Raw genomic sequence first — 24663 nt, forward strand, 5'->3', positions numbered from 1 at the left:
CATTGTACCGTTAATTTGTTCCAGATCCATCAAACTCATTAAACAATGAAGACGTTGCACCTGAGGTGCCAAACAGTCATTAAAATTGTCATATAATGCTCAGGCCAACTTTAAAATAATCTTTGCCCTCTCCCGACTCGGGATGAAAAAATTGGGTCGGAAGGTAGGTGGGAAGTTTTTTTTCCAGAAAATTTCAATGTCAGTGCTCAGTTTTTGGAATCTTTTATTGCCAAACAGTCATTAAAATGTACAGAATTAGGGAAAAAAAGGAACTCTCTACTTTCCATCTGGTTGACTTGTTAATCTACTTTGGCAAAATCAAAATCAAACTCCACAGAGTTTTAATTGATTGATGATTTAGGATTTTACCTGTTGTCATTGATACTTCAGCTAGAATGATATTCTACCCAATAATACAACAAATAAAATTTTATTGATCACAATTTAATCCTTGTCTTTGATCTGAGTACTAGTACATCTAATTATAAAAGGAAACAACCAGAAATCTTAATTTACTAATGTTTCATTACAAAATTCAAATACACAGGGAAGTCATATAATGCTCAGGCCAACTTTAAAATAATCTTTGCCCTCTCCCGACTCGGGATGAAAAAATTGGGTCGGAAGGTAGGTGGGAAGTTTTTTTTCCAGAAAATTTCAATGTCAGTGCTCAGTTTTTGGAATCTTTTATTCCTGAATGAATAAAAAAGAATTATTGTTCCTGGAGGTTAAAAAAAGTTTTGAGTTAGGCCATTTTTAGGCAGTCGGTTGGGAGAGGGCAAACAAACAATTTTTAAAGATGGCCTCAGGTAGTGTGTTTTCTGTGGAATTCTTTGCTTTTTTTGAGCACTATCTGGAAACTGCTTTTCTTGAGCATGCAGTTTGAGAAATATCAGGAAACTGTTGACTGAATATTTATCTACTTCTAAAAACAAATCATCCCTAATGTCCAAAAGACTTTTTGTTTGTGACTTATACTCATGAGAAAAGATGACTCACAGTCTTCATAGATGAAGAGTTTTTGATTATGGAAAAATGAACTTAACATTAAGGGCACCCCAAAGCAGAGCATCCCCTCACAAGAGCACATTGAACCCAATATAAATTATTACTTCTGTTACACACAGATTCACTCACCCACACGCTCACCCACACACAAGCGCTTTACTATATCCCCTCCTTCGTCATTGCAAGGGAAAACAGTACTCATCATTTATTATGATTGGAAACTACTCAGTCACCTGACTTGCTGCAGACAGGTTAATATACATCTGGATGGTATTAATAAACTATCATAGGCGTTTACAAAATTGGACCAGTCAAGATTAAATATTTATAATTATTTGATTAAAATAAAAAAATACACATACACTGGAGTTGTTATGAAATTGATAGAAACAGAAAGAGTTTAATATCTCATTTGAAACATGTACTAACTTAAGTATGTTGTTAAACTCCCTCCTTCACCATTTGATTTGTTCTTTAGCTTGGCTCAGCTCCATGCAATTTATCTCTCGGTACTCATGAAAAGTTTACCGGCATATACTTGGTCAATGCAAGAGTGAGCTTTAAGAATTACAAATTTTATTTTATGAACCCTGCAGCTTCAGTCAAATTTACCATCAGCAGTTTGTGCAAGAGGGTCTGAAAATCAACTGATGTCCCATAATTTTGCAAACTGAAACATGAAATAATTGGCTTATTTGTGTCAGCTACTTTTTTTCCCCCAAATAAATCGTTAGTTATATATTTATACGATAATGATCGAAGCTCTAAAAAGGCAAATTATAGAGCCAGCCTGATATTTCTGATTAGAAAAAAATTCTCTAGAAAAATTTCAAACTCAGTATTGGCACAACCAATTAAATACTAGCTGTCACATTCCATCTTCTATGGTTAACACGAATTTAATTTTTATTTAAGTGTTTTAAAATTATCAGGTATTAACTTACAAATATTTCAGAACAGGTGCACATGCACTTTAAAAATCCTGTTTATTTTTTTCTTTTTCTTTAAAATAAGACAGCAGCACTGCATGTTTATTTTCTCTCAGTAAGAAATTTTTTTTATTTGATTTTAACAAGCAGGTGATGAGGGGTATAAAGTTTTTAAGATAATGCTCTTTTTGTGTTCGCTGCTATGTTACATGATGTGTTACGACCAAGTGCCGAGAAGTTCTTCTGAACTTCATGCTAAATGACTGCTCCAGGGATTCTTATAAGTCTGAAATTGCTTCAGAATATATATTTCAAAGTTAATTGTTTTTTCAAGAATATCTTCTCTTTTTTTTTTTCCTTTTCTTCTTTTGAGATTTGCTTGAATTCTGCATTGGGATAAATTTTCTGTGGCATGTTCTTGCGGAAATTATCAATGTTTTTTGGAAAAATGGAGAAGACAAGGATAAGTTTGATTTTATCTGACATTTTCACTGTGGATATATGTTCAATCGAGATTTCAACAGAATTCATGTCATAAGAATTTAATCAAAACTTCATTACATCATGGATATATAAATTAAGAGAGAATCAGCAATTTCCTTCATGCTATAGGATCTTGAACTTCAGTTTATCAAATGTGCATTATCGAAGTGTTAGTATTGGGAGATTAAATATCATCTTTTAAATTAAACTCTAATAGATAGAAACCCTGATGGAATTGTTTTGACAGCTTTCGCTCAGATCACAGACAGTATGTGCTAAGGATATATGGAAAAAAGGATCTGAGTATATAGTTTGAACTACAATCAGTTCATTAGAAGTCTTATTTAAATTATTTCTAGTGAATGAATGACTTAAGGAGCAGTTGCTGAATCATATTTTCTCGCTTTTTTTCTGTGAAATGTACGTTTTTAAAGATGATTTTAACCTACCTAGTCTACTTAATCACTGTGACTTACCAATGGATGATGAATCAGCTAACAAAAGTAGGAAATTTTATTTTATTGATATAATTATATGTAATACCAAATTGCTTTGATTTCTTTGTTCTTGAGTGAAATAGGATATATATTTCAAGATAAAAAGATCTCTACACGTAAATCTCCAAGGAATCTGAATATCAAAACTGGGGGATTTGATTTGGAAGTGATGTAATTTAATTATTTGATTCTTATCTGTGCATATTTGTCTATTTTCTATTCAAAAATTATTTGAGAGCTAGGGTATTTAATGGTTTAATCCCCAGAAGATTTTGGAGTTAGTTGGAATATCCATAATGATTGAGGTTTATATATATATATATATATATATATATATATATATATATATATATATATATATATATATATATATATATATATATATATATATATATATATATATATATTTTTTTTTTTTTTTTTTTTTTTTTTTTTTCTCAGAGTGAAAGACATGCATGAAAGCTTAAAATAGAACTTTGTTAAGATTATTTGATTTATGAAAGATGTAATTAATGCAAAGTTAATTGAAAGACCAATGATATCTGTGTACTGCACAAGAAAAAAAAATCTTTTTTCTTTATATCGAAAGAACTGTTGGACAATATTTGGGTGCACATGTTTAAAAGAAAAAAAAAATCAAGTAAAATGTGTTTTGCAAGTGAATTAAAGGTCAATTAAGTTCCAAATATGCATGTCAATTTCTTGAGTTTTTTGTCTATTAAGACAGACAGCCATTGACGGGACTATATATGGAAATTAACATGGAATACTTTGTGTCTTTCTGCTCTCTAATTTACATTTACATTTTTAATTCACAAATAATTATAAAAATAAGGAATCATTGTGTAGTTTGTTGGGTATGCCTTGGGCATTAATGACAGTTGAAACATATGGAATAATTTACGCATAAGGAGCTTTAATTGTTGTTATGCAAGTAATCCTCCATTTCCAACTATCAATAATATTATCCTGGCACATTCAACAAACTAGAAAGTCAGATTCCTTAGATAACCATGCCAGTAGAATCCTAGGTTATACCTTCATAACCATATGACATCACATATGACCTCTGAACTTTTTCTTTGTATCCTTATGCAGTTGCCATTACAATGGAGGGTGTACTGGCTTATGCAATTTGTTAGGAAGATAGATGGAGGCCAGAGTGGGGGGAAAGATGATAGAAAAAAATTTGTTTGATCATAATTTCTATGAAATATATATGCTTATTTTCTGCACATGATAAGTTGATTGACCTATAGGTAATTACATGATTGTATAACCTTTCATTTACCCTTTAGACGATTCTAGTCACTTATCGGTCATGACGGATACATTGTATATCACAGAAAAATCAATAACTATAACCATATGATCCTTGACAAAAGGATTTTTTGTAAATAATGCAAAAGGTATTGAACATGTTCAATGCAGAGGGTTCATAAAAAAAATTTTACAGCCGGTGCTGCTACCCTAAATTTTAGAACAATTAATATTTATCTATCAAAATTTCACATGGTCATATCTTAGCTGTCAACTACATGTAATAGTGTGCGAACAATACATGTACCTTTATCTGTAGTTTTAATCAAAAAAAGTGTATGTATAAGTAGTGATTTTATTTTTTTTGTGAGTGTATTAAAATGATATACATGTTGGAGTATGCAATCATACTCGTTTGCTCATACAATTTATCACAATCTCCTAAATATTGGTAATTCCCCTCATACTACACCAAAAATTGTTTCTAATCTTATGGATACACCTGGCCATTAAATTTTATTAAAACTTATAAAGAAAATTGCAAGAGTAATAATAGTATGTATGTGGTACATAATGACTTCAGTTGATGGAATCTATGAAAACTATCGATGCACAAAGAAAAATAAATTTGATAACACCTCTTTTGCTGTATATCTTTTAATCATACCAGGAGCTCGATACCAAAAATCAAAATCAACTGCAGCAATCAAACGAGAGTGCACTTAGTCTAGTCCGTAAGTTAAGTGACAACCCTGTCAAAAGAATGAGTGAAGCAGTGACCTATCTCAGGGGACGAAAACCAGCGGTATACACCACCATGTGTGATTGTAGATCAGTTGAAGTGGCTCTATATCTTTGGACACCACATTTTTCTTCTAGCAGTGCTAGACTATATATATATAATTATCTTATATCTTCAGAATTGGTTGCCTTAAAACTTAGGAGATTGATCTCAATTTTTTTTATGAAGATATAATCAGCATTTCAATTGCTTTCTAGTTTACTCTTCTTATATTTTTGGTATTTTATCTTGAAATATATTTTTTAAGTTAAGTTTTTTGGAGAATATGTCAACATCTTTCATCACTATGATGAGCAGCATATCACTTGCTTTGTATCTATATATAGCTCAACCTTCTTACTGTCTTGTGATTTGCTAAATTCAGACTATTTAATGAAATAACATAATTAACTTTAAATTATGTCTAAGGTAGAAATGCCATATTCATACATAATATAATTAGTTCATCTCAGTAAATGTCTTTATACTCTTAGTTGATCCTTAGTTAATCATGTTTAAAAAAAAAAAATGCAGGTTTGAAGTTTTGTTAATTGCACGTTTGTGCCAGTTCTAGATTTTCTGATTCTACTGAAAGAGTGCCTGGTATTTTTTCCCCCTAAAATCTAATGGGAATATTAAAAAAGATTAATTGTACTAGAGAATTGGTTAACATCTAGTAAATAATTATTTCTTTTTTATCATTATTAAACCATTTCAGATTCCAGTCTAAATTAACTTTTTATTTCTAAATACTTTGTTTTGTCCCCTCAATTTCTTTGTGATGCATCAATCACTGCAATTTCTAGCAGGTTAAATTTTTATAGGTATACATATACGTATTAATCAGGTAAATCAAAATTGTGATTGGTCCATCTGTGTTCTCTAATTAGTTTACATATCTGTCAATGATATTTTACCAGGTTCTCTCCCTTGGAGCGGATGTGTTACCCGAATACAAGCTTCAGTCACCTAAAATACACAAATTCACCATCCTACACTATTCCCCATTCAAGGTAAGTGAATAAAATCTATACAATTCTACTTTTCAATTAAATTAAAGACCTCAATAATTTATATGGAAATGTATTCCTTAAAATTTTCACCACTTATATTCTCTAGAGACTGTTTTTTGATTGGAGAATTCTATTTGACAAAGTATAATTCTGTTTTTGATTTGATGTGATTGAATAACCATGTTCTTTTTGTTAGGCTGTATGGGATTGGATAATCCTTCTCCTTGTCATCTACACTGCAATATTTACCCCCTATGCTGCTGCATTTGTCCTCAGTGAGGAGAAAAAGAAACCCTCGAATCAAAGCATTCAGAGCCGATACAGTGACCCCCTGACCATCATAGACCTTATAGTGGACATCATGTTCATTGTGGACATTCTGATCAACTTCCGCACAACATACGTCAACAAAAATGACGAGGTGGTCAGCGACCCAGGAAAAATCATGGTGCACTACTTCAAAGGGTGGTTTCTCATCGATGTGGTGGCAGCCATCCCATTTGATCTCCTGTTGTTTGGGTCCGAGACTGATGAGGCAAGCCTTTTATTGAAAAAAAATGGCATTTTACACATTTTCCCCTAAGATAATAGCTAGAACATTCGTATTCCTTAATTTTCCGAGCATCTTTGTAAAACCTCATAGACCCCCCCCCCTTTCAGCCTTTGAATATAAGGTCTCTTTCATGTTATTTTACCACATGAAAAATTTCACAGTAATGATATTTCTTAGTGATGCCAAGTTTCTATTTCCCATTGACTAATCAAAAAATATTATTAATTATTTTGAACTTTCTTTAGACCTAATTATAAGTCTGATATAATCAAGGTAAAATTTCTCTCATTTCAGACTACAACACTGATAGGACTCCTAAAAACAGCTCGTTTATTACGACTGGTCAGGGTGGCCCGGAAGCTTGATCGCTACTCGGAATACGGTGCTGCCGTATTGATGCTCCTCATGCTGGTCTTTGCGTTGATTGCTCATTGGTTAGCATGCATATGGTACGCGATTGGTAACATGGAGCGCCCAATGTTAGGGGACCTGAAGATTGGCTGGCTAGATGAACTTGCCCGTCAGACTCACCAGAAGTACGTAAACGGTACCGGAGGGCCCACCATCAAGTCTAAGTACGTGACGGCACTGTACTTTACGTTCAGTAGTCTGACTAGTGTGGGATTTGGGAATGTGTCACCGAACACAAACTCCGAGAAAATATTCTCCATCCTCATCATGTTGATCGGGTGTAAGTGCAGGAGTTGTATTCAAATATTAATTTTGGAATTTTTCTTATATTTACAAAGCATGAAGTATCTTTCAAAGAAGTACGATCCTTAATTAATGTAACTTGGATAAATCATTACAGAAAAACCTGTCTAATTTATTGGGTATGACAAGATTCCCCAGACATTGTGTCTGTTAAAATAATGTAATTGTGGAAACTGATGATGGGAAAACATTCACGAAATCTTTTCAAAGAGCAATTAATGTTAATACTAGTACAAAGTTTCAACTCACCATATATTTCTAAAATACTAAAAAAAAAGTTATAATGTTAAGGGAACAGATTAATGAATAAAAGGTTGCTGGTTTGGGATTTTAATTGACCTTATTTTGAAGCTCTAATGTATGCCACTATATTTGGTAATGTTTTGCCTTATTTTGCAGCTCTAATGTATGCTAGTATATTTGGTAATGTTTCCGCCATCATCCAAAGATTGTACTCCGGAACATCCAGATACCATGTCCATATGTTACGGATCAAGGAATTTATCCGGTTCCATCAGGTTCCGAATCCGCTCCGACAGAGACTGGAAGAGTATTTCCAGCATTCCTGGTCCTATACGAATGGGATAGACATGAATATGGTAATAAGACGTGAATGTGATAATTAGACATGAATATGGTAATTAGACATGAATATGGTAATTATTGTGCTAGTAAGTAACACTTTATCAGGCAGTTGTGTTTGTTTATGGAAGCCATGAAAGGCAATTTAATTTATTAAATATTTGAATGTTTTAAAAACATAGACATTTTTAAATGAGGTAGCATAAACAAATCATGAGAAGAAATTTTGTCGTAAATGTTCCCATATGTCGTAGCAGTTATGATGCACTATGTATTTAAACAGTGAAACTTTTGGATTTTGCATTAATAAACTATGAAACTTGCTAACTTCATAGACTTGTCCTACTAAAACTTAGTGAATGTGTACATGACAAATATATGCTTTTTGAGCCATATTTAAAGTTCTGAAAACATATGATCTTACTTTCCAGGTATTGAAGAGTTTTCCCGAGTGTCTTCAGGCAGATATCTGTTTACATCTAAATAAAAACCTTATCAATAACTGTCCAGCATTCAAAGGTAAGAAAAACTGGTGCAGACATTGGAACTGAATCAATACTTAAGAAATTAATGAACCAGGTCAGTTTCAAATATGAGCAAATAAAATTTAATGTGTTATACAACGTAAGTGGAGATAACTCAGTTTTCTTCATCTGATTCAGTTAAATCTGTTGAGTCTGTAATGTAATCAAGTTTGCAAAATATACAGTAAAACACCCTTATAGCGAACATGCTTATAATGAATTGAAATTTGCAGCAAAGTGAATTTCATTCTATGTGCCTTAAAAATAATATTGTGAACTTAAGGATAATATAAAAATTAAATTACGTTATAACAAAGCAAAATTGTCCATCCCTGGAACTTTGTTTTAAGTGTGTTTTACTGTATGTCTGTTTTAATACATTCATTCGGAAAATATTTAATTAGCAAAGCCTTACTGTCATTGGAACAGACGTGTTAATAGAAGCTTTCATTTCAATGTGCCAACAACATAGTGTAACATCTCGTATGAACACCCTCTAAATTCATGTGGAAAAGTTTTCCTAATTTGTGGTTATTTTACAGGGGCCAATCCAGGCCGCCTGAGAGCCTTGTCTATGAAGTTCTGTCTGTCATTTTACAGTGGCTAGTCCCGGCTGCCTGAGAGCCTTGTCTATGAAGTTTTGTCTGTTACATGTATTTTACAGGGGCCAGCCCTGGCTGCTTGAGAGCCTTGTCTATGAAGTTTAAGACGACACATGTCCCCCCAGGTGATACCCTAGTTCACCGCGGTGATGTGCTGACAGCTCTCTATTTTGTGTCCAGGGGCTCCATCGAGATCCTCAGGGACGACATTGTTGTTGCTATTTTAGGTAACACTCTTAAAAACAATCAGCTTCAGTTGATTAAATTAATTTATATTTTCATACTTGCTTTGTAACTTGGATGTTGCAGGACATGAGCATATTTAGAGAATTCAAAATTGATTGGAAATGTAATTCATGCCTGTATTATATTTTATTCAATCATGAATTATCTTCAGAAGTTTTTGAATTTATAAGTAAAACACCAATAAACAATTATAATATTTTGTTAGTGGTCAAGAATAAGCTATTGTGTACAAACCAACAAATTAGTGCATGAAAAGTGCCAAAAATAATACAAATTTAAACACTATTTTAGTAATTCATTTGCATTCAACTTGATAGTATGTTTTTAATCTGAGTTGATCAGAATATTATCTCGGTGATGAAAACCCTGTTGTTTTAGGTAAAGATGACATTTTTGGTGAGAACCTCTGTCGTTATGAGACAGTGGGTAAGTCCAGCTGTAATGTCCGAGCTCTGACCTACTGTGACCTCCACAAGATTCACCGTGACGACCTCCTAGAAATTCTGGACATGTATCCAGAGTTCACCGAACACTTTGTCAGAAATCTAGAAGTCACCTTTGACCTCCGTGATGTAAGTTTACCATTGGATTTTATTTTAATTTGTTGCCCCCTTGCAGCTGATGTAGAAATAGGCTTGTGAGTATGTACATGCAACCATGCTTGCATGTGTTGCCCCCATGACACTTAGGGGTCAAGATGTAGAGAGTACTCTTTGACCTTTCTGTTTTGTATTTATGACATAGACATTGTGACCTTGAAACTAAGCCTATTGATTGCAGGGTCAAAAAGTCAAAGGTCAAGGTCAGAGACAGTAAAAGGTGTAAACTTGACTTAGAACATAATTTGATGAGTACCACATTATATTTCAGTCTCATAGTTGTTGTAAAGATAGGTGGTGATGCCAGGGTTAAAAAGGCAACTACTTGTGTACAGGTGTAAACTAAATTATGGCTTTCATTGAAATTATACTTTTTGACCTTAATCTCATACTTGTTTTAGAAATGTAAAGTGGTAGGATGAAGAAGCCTTTTGGACACGATTTATTACAAAAGAGTATGTCACAATGTTTCAGTACATGTATCATACTTGCAGTATAATGTTAACACATGGGACTTGAGGAAGAAGCTTTATATTATTTCTAAAGTCAAAAAGGCAATTAATTTTAACACCAGATCAGTTTGATATATTAGATAATGTGCTCTTTGAATTTTGTGCAACCTGTGATGCTCTTTTTATGAATAATCTTTTTTTGAAATATCGGCACCATAAATGTGAAAAACAAATATACCTGTATATATACGGATTCAGAATTTCCACTCAGAAACCTTTTATATACATTGTTAATTTTGGACAAAACAGTTAAACCATGGTGCAGTATGTCTTCTATGGCAGGACTTGCTCAAACACTTCAAGGTTATCAAAGGTTGAAGATTTTTATACTGAGATCCAAATATCAAAGAACATGTTCAGAACTTCTGACTGGCTTCTACATATAGATATCCTCTGCATTCAACTTATCAAATTTTAAAATATTGAGGGCTTATTATGACCTCCTATTCTGTTGCAAGACTTCTATGAATTTTGTCAGTATATAAATGTGATTGCTTGTATATAAATAATCTTTTCTGGAAGGTTGAGTTGGATCAGTGGCGAGAAGAGACAGACATGGGGAGGGGGAATGCCCTGAGGAGGAGGAAAAATATACGATCCTACCACTCTGATACGGGGAGTGCAGGTGAAGAATACAACAGCTTTGATTTGATGAGAAAATCTAAATAAGTGTAAATGATTAGATGAGTTCATATAAAACATTCAGGGATGTATAAATACAGCAAGCATGCTTGTCTAGCTGTCAATCTTTCACTATCTATAGCTTTGATATGATAAGCAGTCCTATTTATGTTTGACCAAAAAAAAAAAAAAAGACTGATTTAGCCAATGGACTGCCTTTGATCATGTCAAACTCTGAACCCCTGAGAGCTATATCCAGGTGTGTGTGGAAAATTTTAAGAAGATAAGGAAACAATGAAACTTATATGATAGGTTTGATGTTCATTCAATTTTCCATTATTCTGTCACTAAGTCTTCCCATGAAACAGACTATGTGAAATTAAATCAAATATCATGCAATAGTTTGTAAGGTGGTGACTTAAAATATAACATTGTATAAGTATTCAAATATAACAAGTTTAATTTTCCTAACAGGTCAGGATGACATTTCACATGAATACAAATTCCAACCATCAAGAACAAGGCGTCTTCGTCGTGACAAACTTAGTGAAGATGGTCCAACAGTGTCCATGTCATTCGAAGATTCTTCTGATGAAGAGATCCGAGAAAGTGGGGCAGGGATCCTGGAGTTTTCTCCAGCTAAGGCGGGTATGGATGTGACACCTGCAACATTTTCTGAATTTAATAGAAAAGAGGACAAGAAGCAGACGTCGGGGTTCTCCTCCATCGCAGGTCAGTGTTTCTGTAAATCTACCTTTACAAGATTTGTGTTTTTAACTTTTGTACAGGTTTGCATATACATTTATGAAAAGATCTGAACAGGTTTGCACAAGAGACTTTTCTTCATTTTGGAAATATGGATTTGTATGCTTAAGTGAATGTGACTGGTACTTTCAATTATATCACAAAATATGCAAGCATTACCATTTACATATTATTTTCATAGGAGCGTTTGCCAATGTCAATAACCTTGTCAGTGCAGTGACAGGTCGCTGTGATGGTGGGAAGTCAAGTGACCCTGACATGACCCCTTTACTTGAGGAACATAAAGCTCAGGTAAGCAACTAATTGTAGAAATGTGACCCAGCCTGACATGACCCCTCTAGCAGAGGTTAAGTAACAGATTGTAGAAAGGTGGTCTTGACATGACCCCTCTAGTGGAGGAACATAAAGCTCAGGTGAGTAACTGATTGTGGAAAGATGAGCCTGACATGACCCCTCTAGTGGAGGAGCATAAAGCTCATGTGAGTAACTGATTGTGGAAAGATGACCCTGACATGATCTCTCTAGTGGAGGCACACAAGACTCAGGTGAGTAACTGATTGTGGAAACATAAAACTAAGATGAGTAACTGATTGTGGAAAGATGACCTTGATATGACCCCTCTAGTTAAGGAACATAAAACTCAGGTGAGTATCTGTTTGTGGAAAGGTAACCTATCTAGTTGCAGAACAAAAATAAAATTTTTTTTTTCAACAGCAATTTTAGAGAGAAATATTATTTTAAGAACATTTTCCCTGGAAAGAATATTATTCTTCATATTATGTAGAAAAAATACTTGCTAATAGCCACATTTATACAATGAAATAAAACAAATCTAATTTTTTTCAGCCAAAAAGACTATCGAGTTCCAGTGTGCCAAAGTCTACGTCATCCATGACAATTCCCGTATCGAGTCCCTCCCCCGTGTCTGATGACCTCCATCAGTCGGGGGATAATGGGACACTCATTCCACAACCGTCTTTCAGTCACTACCAGCAATCCCAGCACTCCCAGGAAATGGAGAGAAGAATGGAGGATCTTGCTAGGTAAGACTCGGGTGGGGTGGGGGGGGGGGGAGCGGGGACAGTTTGCTGAAAAGGGGACAAAACATCTAGGTGAGACAGGAAATGATCAATTAACATTTATTTTAAGGAAAATTGAAAGAAAACAAAGTAAGCAAGAGGCCCATGGGCCACATTGCTCACCTGAACATTATTTGGAAGAGAAAAAACCCCCCAGAAATCAGTTCAATATTAAAAAGTATATAAAAAAACTTTAAATATATATTAAGTGGTCTAGCTCCCCCCCCCCTTTTTTTTTTAATCAGAAAAGCTTACTTGAGCCTTCAGCTCAGGTGAGCTTAAAAGGGGGAGTTCAGAGAGAAACAGAATGTTTGAATATTAATCTTCTGTGTGTACTGAATGAAACTGACCTCTATCTAATTCTTTTATCTCTGGTATTCATTTTAATATACTCTACTGTGTCGACAACATCAATTTAAGTGACTTCAATTTTGCTTAATTTAACAGACAGCTGACGAGGTTGGAGAACAAAATGAACTCGGACATCTCCATGATTCTTCAAATTCTACAGTCCCACAATGGGGATCATGGTTACCATGGTGATGGGACCACCACCCCGCTGTCTGACAACCCACCCCCAAACTACAGTCACGTTAACAGTCCGTCAGAGTCCGAGGAAAAATTTACGCACGGTGCCATGTTCCAAAGACAAGAAAGAGTGGTAGGCTTTTCAGACTTTTATATATTGTTGGAATATAGTATTTTTTAACCATGCTTACATTAAAATTTCATTAAACTTGGTTAAAAAGAAAGTTTTTGTAAACTTTGTTCACAGTGCCATGTTCCCATGATGAGAGAGTGGTCTTTTTTTTTCCCTTCATTTCCATATTGTAGGAGTATAGTTATTTCATAGACCTGCATTTCATTGATTTTTATTTTTATTAAAAGAGAAAATTACTATAAGAAAACTTATTTATTTAAAAATCATTCCAGTACTACTTTACCTGAATTCAAATAAGCAGCATTTTAAATAACTTTAATTTTATTAGACTAAAATACTATTTTAAGATAGGTCTTAATTGATCACAATATTTTATTTTACATTGCTATTTTAATTTTGGTCAATATAGACAGAAACAGAGGAGGAATCACCATGGGAACGACGCTTGGAGGAAGTGTCCCCAGGGTCAGGTCACGAGGCTTCCATAACAACATCAGTGGAACCCCCAGAAGGAGTCACCTCCAATCAGAAAAGAGGACGCAAACAGAATCTTCCCACAGCTGAAAAATACCAAAAGGTCTACCCTCCTAGCGAGGGGAGAGCACCATTAGTGGAGGAGGAGGTTTCTCTTTTAGGACCAGAGTTATCTGCCCCTGTAGTGGAGGAAGAGTTATCTTCCCTGGCCCAGGAGAGAGCTGAACGTGACAGACTCAGTATTGTTCTTAGTGATAGTTGTGAGGATGACGTAGCAGTGTCAAGTGTTAAAGAGTCAGAGGAACAACATTTAGTCCCAGGAAAGAATCTGGGAAGTGACACTCAAGAGGGGGAGTCCATCGGCAGAAGGCCGAACACGTCTGGTGGCGATTACCTGTATTCTGACTTCTCACCTCAAACCAGAAGGAGGCTGGGGATTCCCCTTGATATAGACCCCAAGCAAACTTTTGTATAAACATTAATTCCTTCAACATTTAGTGGCCAAAAGAATACCAAGTACTTAGTCTTTTTTTTTTTTTTGTAAAGTATGTGAGAAAGATTCAGTGTAAATGGATGAACATTGGTGAATCTGCATGATGGAAAATTTGATTTCATAAACTGTTGACCATTTAGACTGTGATTGAGATGTTATTGGGAGGATGCAAATCTTGTGATAACTATGTGAGTGAGAATAAAACTTGTGTGTAGAAGTTCAATAGATTTCAATTAACATACAGTTCAAAACACAGGAATGAACAGTCACAGCCATGATAGAATCTATATACATTACCTAGATTGGTAGTTGTATCACACTGAAATTCTGTGTTTATAATTAAACATTGAGAAATTCCATTGAGCTTGAGGATGCCTTTGAGTAGAACAAAAGTAGAAATGCACAGTGTCATCAGTTTTAATTTCACTTGAGATAGAGACTTAAGTAAGTCTCAATTGTCTGAACAAAGTGCAGGATACATTGTATGTATGTATTTATATAATGGCTTTAACTTTTAATTTTTTTCTCCCAATTTTACACAGAAATGCACAAAATAATGTATTCTTACTACTTTACATCACATCTTTGATTAAAAAAAATCAGGTATCTTTGTGTTACCACAGGAGTTATAAGGGTGGGGTCACAATAGGGGTTCATAATTTGGCTTATGGTTTATGAAAAAAAATCTAAAAAATTAAAGCTACAGAACTGTAAGGTTATGCTTGTATCTTAAATGTATTGCAGATAAGTTCATAGGGCCACAAAAATTAAAATGCTTTGTACAGAAAAATCACAGAATTTGTCAAAGTGATGCCAGTTCACAATCTGTAAATGTTAGGGGTGATTAAGAAATGTGTAAGTATTACTGAAATAGCAGTGTAACTCAGGTGAGCATTGTAATTCATAGGTTTCTCGATCATACACCAGTAGGTGGAAGGGTAAACACAGTTATTTTGCTGATTTAATATAAATTGCCAAAAAAATACCACATATAGAAATGTTTAAGCTGAAAGTGTAAAGTTCTGTATGCTTATGGGAGTACATGTATCAAGTACATGTACTGAATGAAAAGTGGTTGATTTACTTTAGTGTGTGTCAATATATTGTTGAAATAAACTCATATTTAGGCTGTGATGACATAACTGCAATCATTCTACATGTAGTTGTTCAGTAACATTTTAATTTGATTTCTTTTTTTACAAAACCATTATTATAATTTCAAAGTAGTGCACATAAGTCTGGAGAGAATTGGTGACAATTTTGATGTTCCTCTCAGAAATCCGGACCCCAAGTCATTCCCCAAGAAAAAATTGTATATGATGTACTTAATATCATGTTAATTATATATATATATCTATAGTGATCATTTAGAACTTATTATTAAAAAAAGTGTTATACTGCAATCTTGTTGTGTTCTATATTTTATATTCATCATCAGTTATGATAATGCCCGGCCACTCTACATATTTATCTTGGCACTGACTGTCAACACTGTTATTTCAAAGGAATTGGATGAAATTTAGATGTGATTTATTGTAACAGTAGCTTAAATCAGTTTAACTGTATGAAACTATTCTTAATTTTGGAGGCTTTTATGATGTAACAGGAAGGGGGAATACAGTGGACCAGACCAGTATTCAAACCTGGGTCACCTAAGCTTTAGACAGATCTTCAAGCTGAGCTGTCTGGCCACCGGCAGTCAAGCCTGCCTGACTGCCATATTTCTCCCTTAAATGTCAGAGCTCTGTCACCAATGATGCCAATTAACCCAGATTCTTTTGTCCCTGGCAGAACTTTCATCTGCAAATCCATGGTTGATGTACGCCTGTCCCCTTTGAAAGTTGATTTTAATATCCAACATGTACATGTAAAGGCAAAGAGCAGTGCGTTGTCTTGTGCTGATAAAAGAATAAATTACTTGGACACTTACATGTACTTAAAGTGATGTAAATACATTCCAGTAAATACATGTATATCTCTTGTTACAGCATATATATGACTAATATAAAAATACTAGCCTATAGATGTTACACATGTAAAGCTGAACACGATTGGTAAAAGGCAGAAATCTATGTTTGTCCGCCATATTACTCTGCTTTTTCCATTAGCTGTACAGCCCCTATAAAAGCCATTCACTTGGTCTTGGTTCAGTGTAATCAGTTTTCAGCAATGTGGATGGACGTATTCTACATAGCTATTGTAAAACTCTCGGTAGCGACAAAAGCAACTGCTTCTACGACAAAAGAAAAAGTTTCCAAAGAAACATCAGTTGCACAAGTCGGTGCAGTACAAACAAACATAAATATATGTAAACTGCAATAAAATGTAAACAATTTAAAGGTAATGTAAGATAACCAACACGAACACGTGTCCATTCAGGTACCCGTGACAAGAAAGTAGTCAGGTGTAACAAATGCGAAGAATATACTCCAGTGGTGTTGATATCGAAGATAAGAAACTAATATGGCGTATGCCTTTTTACGAGTCGTGTTCAGCTTTAAATAAGACCTATGATTTTTTTTTTTAAAAATTGTTATCCACTTCAGTCAAAACCAATGCAACACGCCACGATGATATCGAACTTTGCTCTTACTCACGGCTGGACGTATTTTAAAATTTAACTTCAAATGTGATAGATGTACATGTACGAAACATCATTTTCAACACTTAAAAAAGTAAATTAATAAAATGATAAAATGATTGACCATATTGTAACACGCCGACACATTTTAATGGCACTTGACGCACGCACATTTATGATGTGAGACACTCGCTGTGCTTACATTTCAACACAAGGACTTTCATCTCTTTTTCCAGTCCTTTCAAGCTGATGGAGACGTTAATTTTGCATAGAGAAATAGTGTACGTTTTGCTAATTTGCATAGAGGCCATTTTGTTTTCAATATCGTATATTTCTTTCAATGCATTATATACCAAAAAAAAAAAAAAAAAAAAAAAAAACATAGATTAAAAAAATATGAATTCGGAATAATTTCTTCCTCTTTTGTTTCTATCTTTAAATGTCTATGCCTCGGAATGCATTTTTTTTTTTATGGAAAATGATGGAAAGTTGATGGTTTGTGGCAACGCACTTTGAATAAAAAACGCCTTTTGATTTTTTTAGGTCACCTGAGTCACTCAGATGACCTATTGCTATCCGTTTTTGTCTGTCGTCGTGCGTTAACTTTTGAACATATTCAACTTCTTCTCTAGAACCGCTCAACCAATTTCAACCAATTTTGGCATATAGCATCTTTGGGTGAAGAGGAACAAAAATTTTGAATTTCATGGTCCCTGTCCCCCTGGGGTCCCAGGGGTGGGGCTAAAACCACCAAAATTGATGCAATCTTTAAAAAATCTTCTTTACTCCTGCACATCAAGCAGTCAAACTGTTGGCATGATGATTGTAATAAGCGTTGGGCCCTCTTCCTAAATTGTGAAATTCATGGCCCCATGGTCAGGGGTTCTGGTGCTAGGGCGGGGCTATATAGATCATATAGTGAAAATGCATTACTAAGTATTTCTTTGAAAATCCTCTCCTCTTCTCCTGGGTATCATTTAAACAAAGTGCATGGTTATGACAAGCAATGATACCTTTTCCAAAATTGTGAAACACATGGCCCCTAGGTCAGGGGTCTGGTGTTAGGATGGGGTTCTATTGATTATATAGTGAAAATTGAAAATCTTCTTCTATGCTCCTGGGTATTATTTAAACAAACTAAGTGCATGGTGTTGGTGCACAAGGATGCATTTTCCAAAAATGTTAAATTCGTGGCCTCTGGGTCGGGGGTTCTGGTGTTAGGGCGGGGCTCTATTGATTATATAGTGAAAAAGCATTAATTCTTTGAAAGTTTTCTTTTCTGCTCCTGGATATTATATAAACAAACTAAGTGTATGTTTATGATAAGCATTGATGCCTTATCCAAAATTGTGAATTTCATGGCCCCTGGGTCTGGGGTTCTGGTGTTAGGGCGGGGCTCTATTGATTATATAGTGAAAATGCATTATTTCTTTGAAAATCTTCTCCTCTTCTCCTGGGTATTATTTAAACAAACTAAGTGCATGGTTATGACAAGCAATGATGCCTTTTCCAAAATTGTGAAATTCATGGCCCCTGAGTCAGGGGTCTGGTGTTAGGGTGGGGCTCTATTGATTATATAGTGAAAATTGAAAATCTTCTAGCTTCTCTGCTCCTGGGTATTATTTAAACTAACTAAGTGCATGGTAATGGTGCACAAGGATGCTTTTTCCAAAAATGTGAAATTCATGACCTCTGGGTCGGGGGTTCTGGTGTTAGAGCGGGGCTTTATTGATTATATAGTGAAAAAGCATTAATTCTTTGAAAATCTTCTTCTCTGCTCCTGGGTATTATTTAAACAAACTAAGTGCATGGTTATGACAAGCAATGATACCTTTTCCAAAATTGTGAAATTCATGGCCCCTGGGTCAGGGGTCTGGTGTTAGGATGGGGCTCTATTGATTATATAGTGAAAATTGAAAATCTTCTTCTATGCTCCTGGGTATTATTTAAACAAACTAAGTGCATGGTGTTGGTGCACAAGGATGCTTTTTCCAAAAATGTTAAATTCGTGGCCTCAGGGTCGGGGGTTCTGGTGTTAGGGCGGGGCTATATTGATTATACAGGGAAAAAGCATTAATTCTTTGAAAATCTTCTTCTCTGCTCCTAGATATTATATAAACAAACTAAGTGCATGATAATGATGCACAATGATGCTTTTTTCCAAAAATGTGAAATTCATGGCCTCTGGGTCTGGGGTTCTGGTGTTAGGGCGGGGCTCTATTGATTATATTGTGAAAATGCATTAATTCTTTGAAAATCTTCTTCTCTGCTCCTGGTTATAAAGTAAACTGTGTTGTTATGATGAACACAAGTGCTTCTTCATGAATCATGGCCTCTAAGTCAGATGTTCTAGTGTAAGGGTGGGATTCTATTGATAATACATGTATAGTGAAAATGCATTAATTCTGTTAAATAATGCTATCTGCTCCTTAGTGTTGAGCAGAAAAACAAAGTGCATAGTTATGATGAACAATTGTGCTTCTTCCACAATTTCTAAAACTTGTGGTCTCCAGGTTTTGGTGTTTCTCGGGGGGGGGGGGGGGGGAGGTATATTTATTAATAAATTGAAAATGTGTTAATTCTTTGAAAATCTTCAACTAAGTGCATAGTTATGATGATGAGGGTACCTTTACCAAATTTATGAATTTCATGACCCTGGGACATGGGGTTTAGTGTAGGGTAGGGGTGTGTTGAATCTGTAGTGAAAATGCATTATTTCTTTGAAAATCTTCTCTGCTCCTTGGCATATCGAAGGCAAACAGAATTAAAGTTTTAATAAGCAAAGATATTTTTGCCAGATTTTTGAACATCAGGACCATTTGGTCAAGTGTTCTGGTCCTAGTCAGGGCTCTATTAATTTGTATTCAACTGAGAGAAGTTATTTCCCTTTGCCATCAGCTTTTGATAATTAATCACTGTAAATAATGTATTTGAAAGTTAATAGAATAAGAGAATTATGCAAAAAATTTTATTGAGTAATACAAAAAGTACTTTCATAGTTTTAATGATCAGGTAGACTTGTAAATAATAAATAAATAAAAATGAGACAAAAATAACTTATTAAATGTTCTTCAAAGACCGAGAGAGGCCAATATGAGAGGTCACAATGTGGGGTTAAAAGTAGTACAGAGGAACTAATAGTTTGTTAATAGTCTGTTTGGTGATAGTGCTAAATGGGGGATAAATTAGAATTTAATGTATGAGTTGTTACTGAATACTAGACTAATTATTTTATTGATTCTGATCATCCTGTTTCTTTTGCTTTTGGGCAACAAAGCTTCATCTATCAGTTTATTTTATACTCTATGGATCCTCTAAATTGTTGCATTATACTCAGGTGATCGTTAAGAACCTCGGGCCTTTTGTTTTTTCAAAGGATGTTAAAATTGGGACAAAATCAACACACTTTGAACAAAATTTTCAAAGTGCGTTAAATTTTGGATAAAATCAACGTACTTTTTTTTCAAAATGCATTAAGAGTGTACATCAATATTTTTTTTTACTATGGAGACACTTAATGCACTTTGAAAAAATATGTATGAAACAAAAATTTTCTACTTAGATTTAAGTAAAAAACAGTATTATTTCATTAAATTTTCAAAAAACTGATGAATTGATCTACCATCGAGATCGAGTAGAAGACAGGTAGAAAGTCCCTCAACCCAACTCTTTCTCTTTCCTACCCAAATATATGTATTTACATAACTTGTATGATATTGATATACTTTCTCTCAATAAATCTGAGTTAACGTAAAATAGATGAAAATAATAGAGATAAGCTTTAATGAAAAAACAAACAAACACACACAAAAAACGTACACTACCATGTTAGCTAAATGCCCCTTTGGTTGTCTATTTAATATTCCTCCGAGCTGCACAACCTTTCTTCATAATGAATCCACAATGATTCCCCAGATAAATAGCATTTACAGGGTAATTAAAACATTCACGTTGACACGTCTTGTCTTTTCATGAAAGCAAATTACAGATTTAGAAGTAATCTGACTGCATAACTTTTGTTAATAAGATTTTTTTTTGAGAAAAAGTTATGTGACCGAGGTAAAAAATTCAGTAGAGTGAGTAATGTGGCCAAGATTTATTTTTCTTACTATCAAATGAATGAGTCAACCATTGTTTCATATATGTTAACAATAGATGAATATGATAGATTGATAGATGAGAGAGAGAGAGAGAGAGAGAGAGAGAGAGAGAGAGAGAGAGAGAGAGTTTGTTTTCAAGGTATGGAAAAATTATAATTGCTCCCTTTTCCCTATCATGACAAGGAACACACGGTGGGTGACCGGTCTGCAGGAGATGCTCACTCCTCCATGGCACCTGATCCCACCTCTAAATTCTGAGGTCCGTGTTTGCTCTGCTCTAAATTTGTATCGTTTCATTGGACTTTCGAGATTGAATACTGTTCGTTATCTTCATATTTCATTTGGACTTTGCACTGCTTTATACCTATGCATACAGATTCTCTTGCCTCGTTATACAGAAAAAGTAAAACATCTCTAATGTCAATTTTATTCTTTTATGACAACCCCACTTTCAAATTTGAGACAAGTTATGATAATCATGAATATTGTAGAAATTGATATTTTTAAAATTTGCCTGGTTTTCTAATAGAACCACTGTTAAATATATGTAAGTTTTAAAGAGGAAATGAGCTAACTTTGTGACGTTTTGGAAGAAAGCTACATGTAGCTATCACGGCAAATACATGTAGACCTAGTAAGTTCTATGCTCAAGAGAGCGAAATATATCCCAGGATTCCAGAAACTGAACTCTATTAGCAGTGTTAGAAATAATCAATTGATTATGATATGCAATATTTCCAAAGATGCAGAAGATATTGAGTTTTTAGCCTGATTGAAAAGGGAAATATCTCTTTTGTTCTTCATATTCTTTACTTATATGTTGTACAGCATAGTATTTTGTATGTTTAGAATTCTTAAAAAGGTAAATTTATAAGATTGTCTATATGAGTGTCGCCAGATATATAATTGCTGGTTCTAGGCACCTGATCCAACCTTTGGAAGTTTTATGCCCTGTTCACAGATTTGTATTGTTTGTAGATTTTTTTTTTAGATCGATCACCGTTCGTTATCTTTCAAGTATTAAGTGAAATTGGATTGAATAGTTACAGCATATACACTTTCATTGGCATTGTAGTCATAAATTTATTTTAAAAAATCAGGAATAGCAAAGACAAAGTCACACGTAACTTGTGTCTTTTCGTTTTTTGGCATCTAGTAAGCCAAGCAATCGACATGGGTTTTGTCTCCTTATACACTCCAAAATAGGTATCCATCCTGTCTTCCTTCTTTGGACAACATCAGGCTTCCATAAAGGTTTTCTGACAGTGAAAAAATGCTTTCAGTTTATTCTCAGCCTAGCATATACGTGAAGGGATGCGATTTACCTCAAAATAGAACATTTTTGTCCCATTGAATCAAATGCTAGTAAGAGTATTTGAAAATAAATTTGTGGCCCATATCTGGAACAAGGGAATTTAATATTATTATAGAGCAACAGTACTCATTTGCGATAAAAAATTCAGACTAATATGTTCATGGCAATGGGCAAGAATTTGATCGATATCCTTGACTATTTTCTTTTATATATCATCAGGAACTTATATATATATATATATATATATATATATATATATATATATATATATATATATATATATATATATATATATATATATATATATGACAATATAAAAATGATTGAAGGATAAAAATTTACTGTGAATTCCTTACTTCCGTCTGCATTTGCGAAAAGGAGCGCCTTGCGAATGGTAATGTAAGGTACTCTATTAACGGAGCATTTTTTTCTACAAACATAAAAATAAACAAAACTCAAAAAGACTTAACTATGAAAAACTTAAGACATTCCTGAATAAAGAAGAAGTAATATCAAGGATTTTAAATTAGTCATTTTTTCCTCATTAAATGAGCTTAATGAAAAAAAAAATCAAAGTTCAATCTTAAATGTTTGATCCAAATTTTATTTAATTTACTAAAACAAACACACACACATATACACCTCTCACACACGCAGAGAGAGAGAGAGAGAGAGAGAGAGAGAGAGAGAGAGAGAGAGAGAGAGAGAGCATGGACGATTTTAATATCTACCTGACGGATATGAACCTTCTGCCACATTTATTTGTCCTTGTGTCAGTTGAAGTAGCATACAGACCTTACATGGAAACCAAATACATAAGGTAAAGTAAAAATGTCATGAACAGGTGTTACATGTACATGTAGCAGTTGTGATTTATTTCCTATGAGTTACACACCAAGAATTAGTCATTACTAATTCAAATTAAGTATTCATTTTTTTCTTTAAAGAAAAGATATTGATCAATTTTCACTCGGTTGTGACATATGGTTTTTAATCCCTGTTATAATGCAATGTATACAATAAACTCAATTTTGGATTGGTGATTTTAAAAAAAAAGCGAAAACACAAGTTTATGTGAAGGAAAGGAGAATTTCATAGCGCATTTGTAGAAACACATATTTAATTAAATTAATGCGAAGGCGTTTATTGAAGAAATAATATTGTGATTATTCTGAATCTGAAATTTTTTTTTATACTAGGTCTTTGTGAAAGTAGTTTGAGGGAGCGAAAAAAAATGAGCAAACAAACATGGAATAAAGCGAAATGGAAATACCAACGAATGAACGACAGAGAAGGGAAACTTGAGGATTAGCAAATAATAAAATGTACAGCAAACTGTTTGAAAACAGGTAAGAACGCTATTAAAGTATGTAATAGGACAGTATATTATAAGAGTACAATCAATATGCAAATGGCGAGCAAGTACACAACATTATGAAAATAGTACTTAGTTAAAGTAAAGATTATTTTTTAATTCTGAAAATCAGAAAAGTCTCATATATTTTAATCATCCCTTTTATCTATGAAATGAGAAACGTGTATCTTGAATTTTTGCGGTGGTTACATGTAATCGTTATTAATACTTTGGCAAGCTTATAAAGGAATAAATCTTTTTTAACATTTCCGTTGACTTTTTTCTCGATGAATATCTTGGAATAAAAAAAATGATGTTTTTTAATGCTGTATATCTATTAAGAAAGACTCTGCTTTTCAAAAAAAAGAATATGCCCACCGGAGGTCGCCACAGAAAAAAAAAAAAGAAAAAAAAAAGAGTTCAAAACCGGACTTGAAACGTAATTTTTTAACCTCCGAAATAGGAGGGGTGATCAAAAAGTTCGCGAACTAATTGAATTACTTCCATACAGGAAATAAAATGAGGTTTCAGTGTTCATCCTCTCCGATTTTAATGCACATCTGCCATTGTTCTGCCCATGCGCGAATCACGTGATACAGGCGGTCACGTGACATGCTCCGCAGCGTTCTGTTCACTGAAGCTAAAAGATTTTTCCGAGTCTTATATTTCTTACCATGCAGAATATTTTCATTAACAAGAACAGTCCATATGTGAGAAATTGCCAATTCTCAGCAATAGGATGGGTGGATAAGGATATCCCTTCCCAGAAAGAGCATTGTGACCATCACAACCCAACTCCTATGTCTCCGGAGTGTCTTTAATCAAATGTGGTTAAAATATGGCCGCCTTCTTATTTTCATATCTCATATGTTTAAAGTCTAAAGTAAACGATATATATTTTAGGGATTTGATAATTA

The 24663-nt window shown here is 34.0% G+C and overlaps 1 protein-coding gene and 1 long non-coding RNA gene across 2 annotated transcripts in view; one reads left to right on the forward strand and one right to left on the reverse strand.

The window, feature by feature from the left end:
* Positions 1 to 15799, forward strand: part of LOC133188548 (potassium voltage-gated channel subfamily H member 6-like) — a 46833-nt gene extending 31034 nt beyond the window's left edge. The window contains exons 6-18 of the mRNA XM_061324018.1: positions 5879 to 5971; positions 6168 to 6506; positions 6819 to 7215; positions 7638 to 7837; positions 8252 to 8339; positions 9009 to 9173; positions 9571 to 9764; positions 10826 to 10928; positions 11399 to 11656; positions 11871 to 11980; positions 12536 to 12732; positions 13216 to 13429; positions 13839 to 15799. Of these exons, the coding sequence (XP_061180002.1) occupies positions 5879 to 5971; positions 6168 to 6506; positions 6819 to 7215; positions 7638 to 7837; positions 8252 to 8339; positions 9009 to 9173; positions 9571 to 9764; positions 10826 to 10928; positions 11399 to 11656; positions 11871 to 11980; positions 12536 to 12732; positions 13216 to 13429; positions 13839 to 14378 (2898 nt within the window). The 3' untranslated portion in view covers positions 14379 to 15799. The remainder of the gene's footprint in view (positions 1 to 5878; positions 5972 to 6167; positions 6507 to 6818; positions 7216 to 7637; positions 7838 to 8251; positions 8340 to 9008; positions 9174 to 9570; positions 9765 to 10825; positions 10929 to 11398; positions 11657 to 11870; positions 11981 to 12535; positions 12733 to 13215; positions 13430 to 13838) is intronic.
* Positions 15800 to 22233: 6434 nt separating this feature from the next.
* LOC133189003 (uncharacterized) lies at positions 22234 to 23173 on the reverse strand. The gene is made up of 3 exons (XR_009721377.1): positions 23124 to 23173; positions 22749 to 22822; positions 22234 to 22336 (listed from the first exon to the last, which is right to left on the reverse strand). It is a non-coding gene; the product is annotated as an uncharacterized LOC133189003 (long non-coding RNA).
* Between the last annotated feature and the right edge of the window lie 1490 nt (positions 23174 to 24663).

Source organism: Saccostrea echinata, unplaced genomic scaffold (genome assembly GCF_033153115.1).
Source record: "Saccostrea echinata isolate AGI-Se365-2 ecotype Australia unplaced genomic scaffold, CSIRO_AGI_Sech_v1 ptg000016l, whole genome shotgun sequence".
NCBI lineage: Eukaryota > Metazoa > Mollusca > Bivalvia > Ostreida > Ostreidae > Saccostrea > Saccostrea echinata.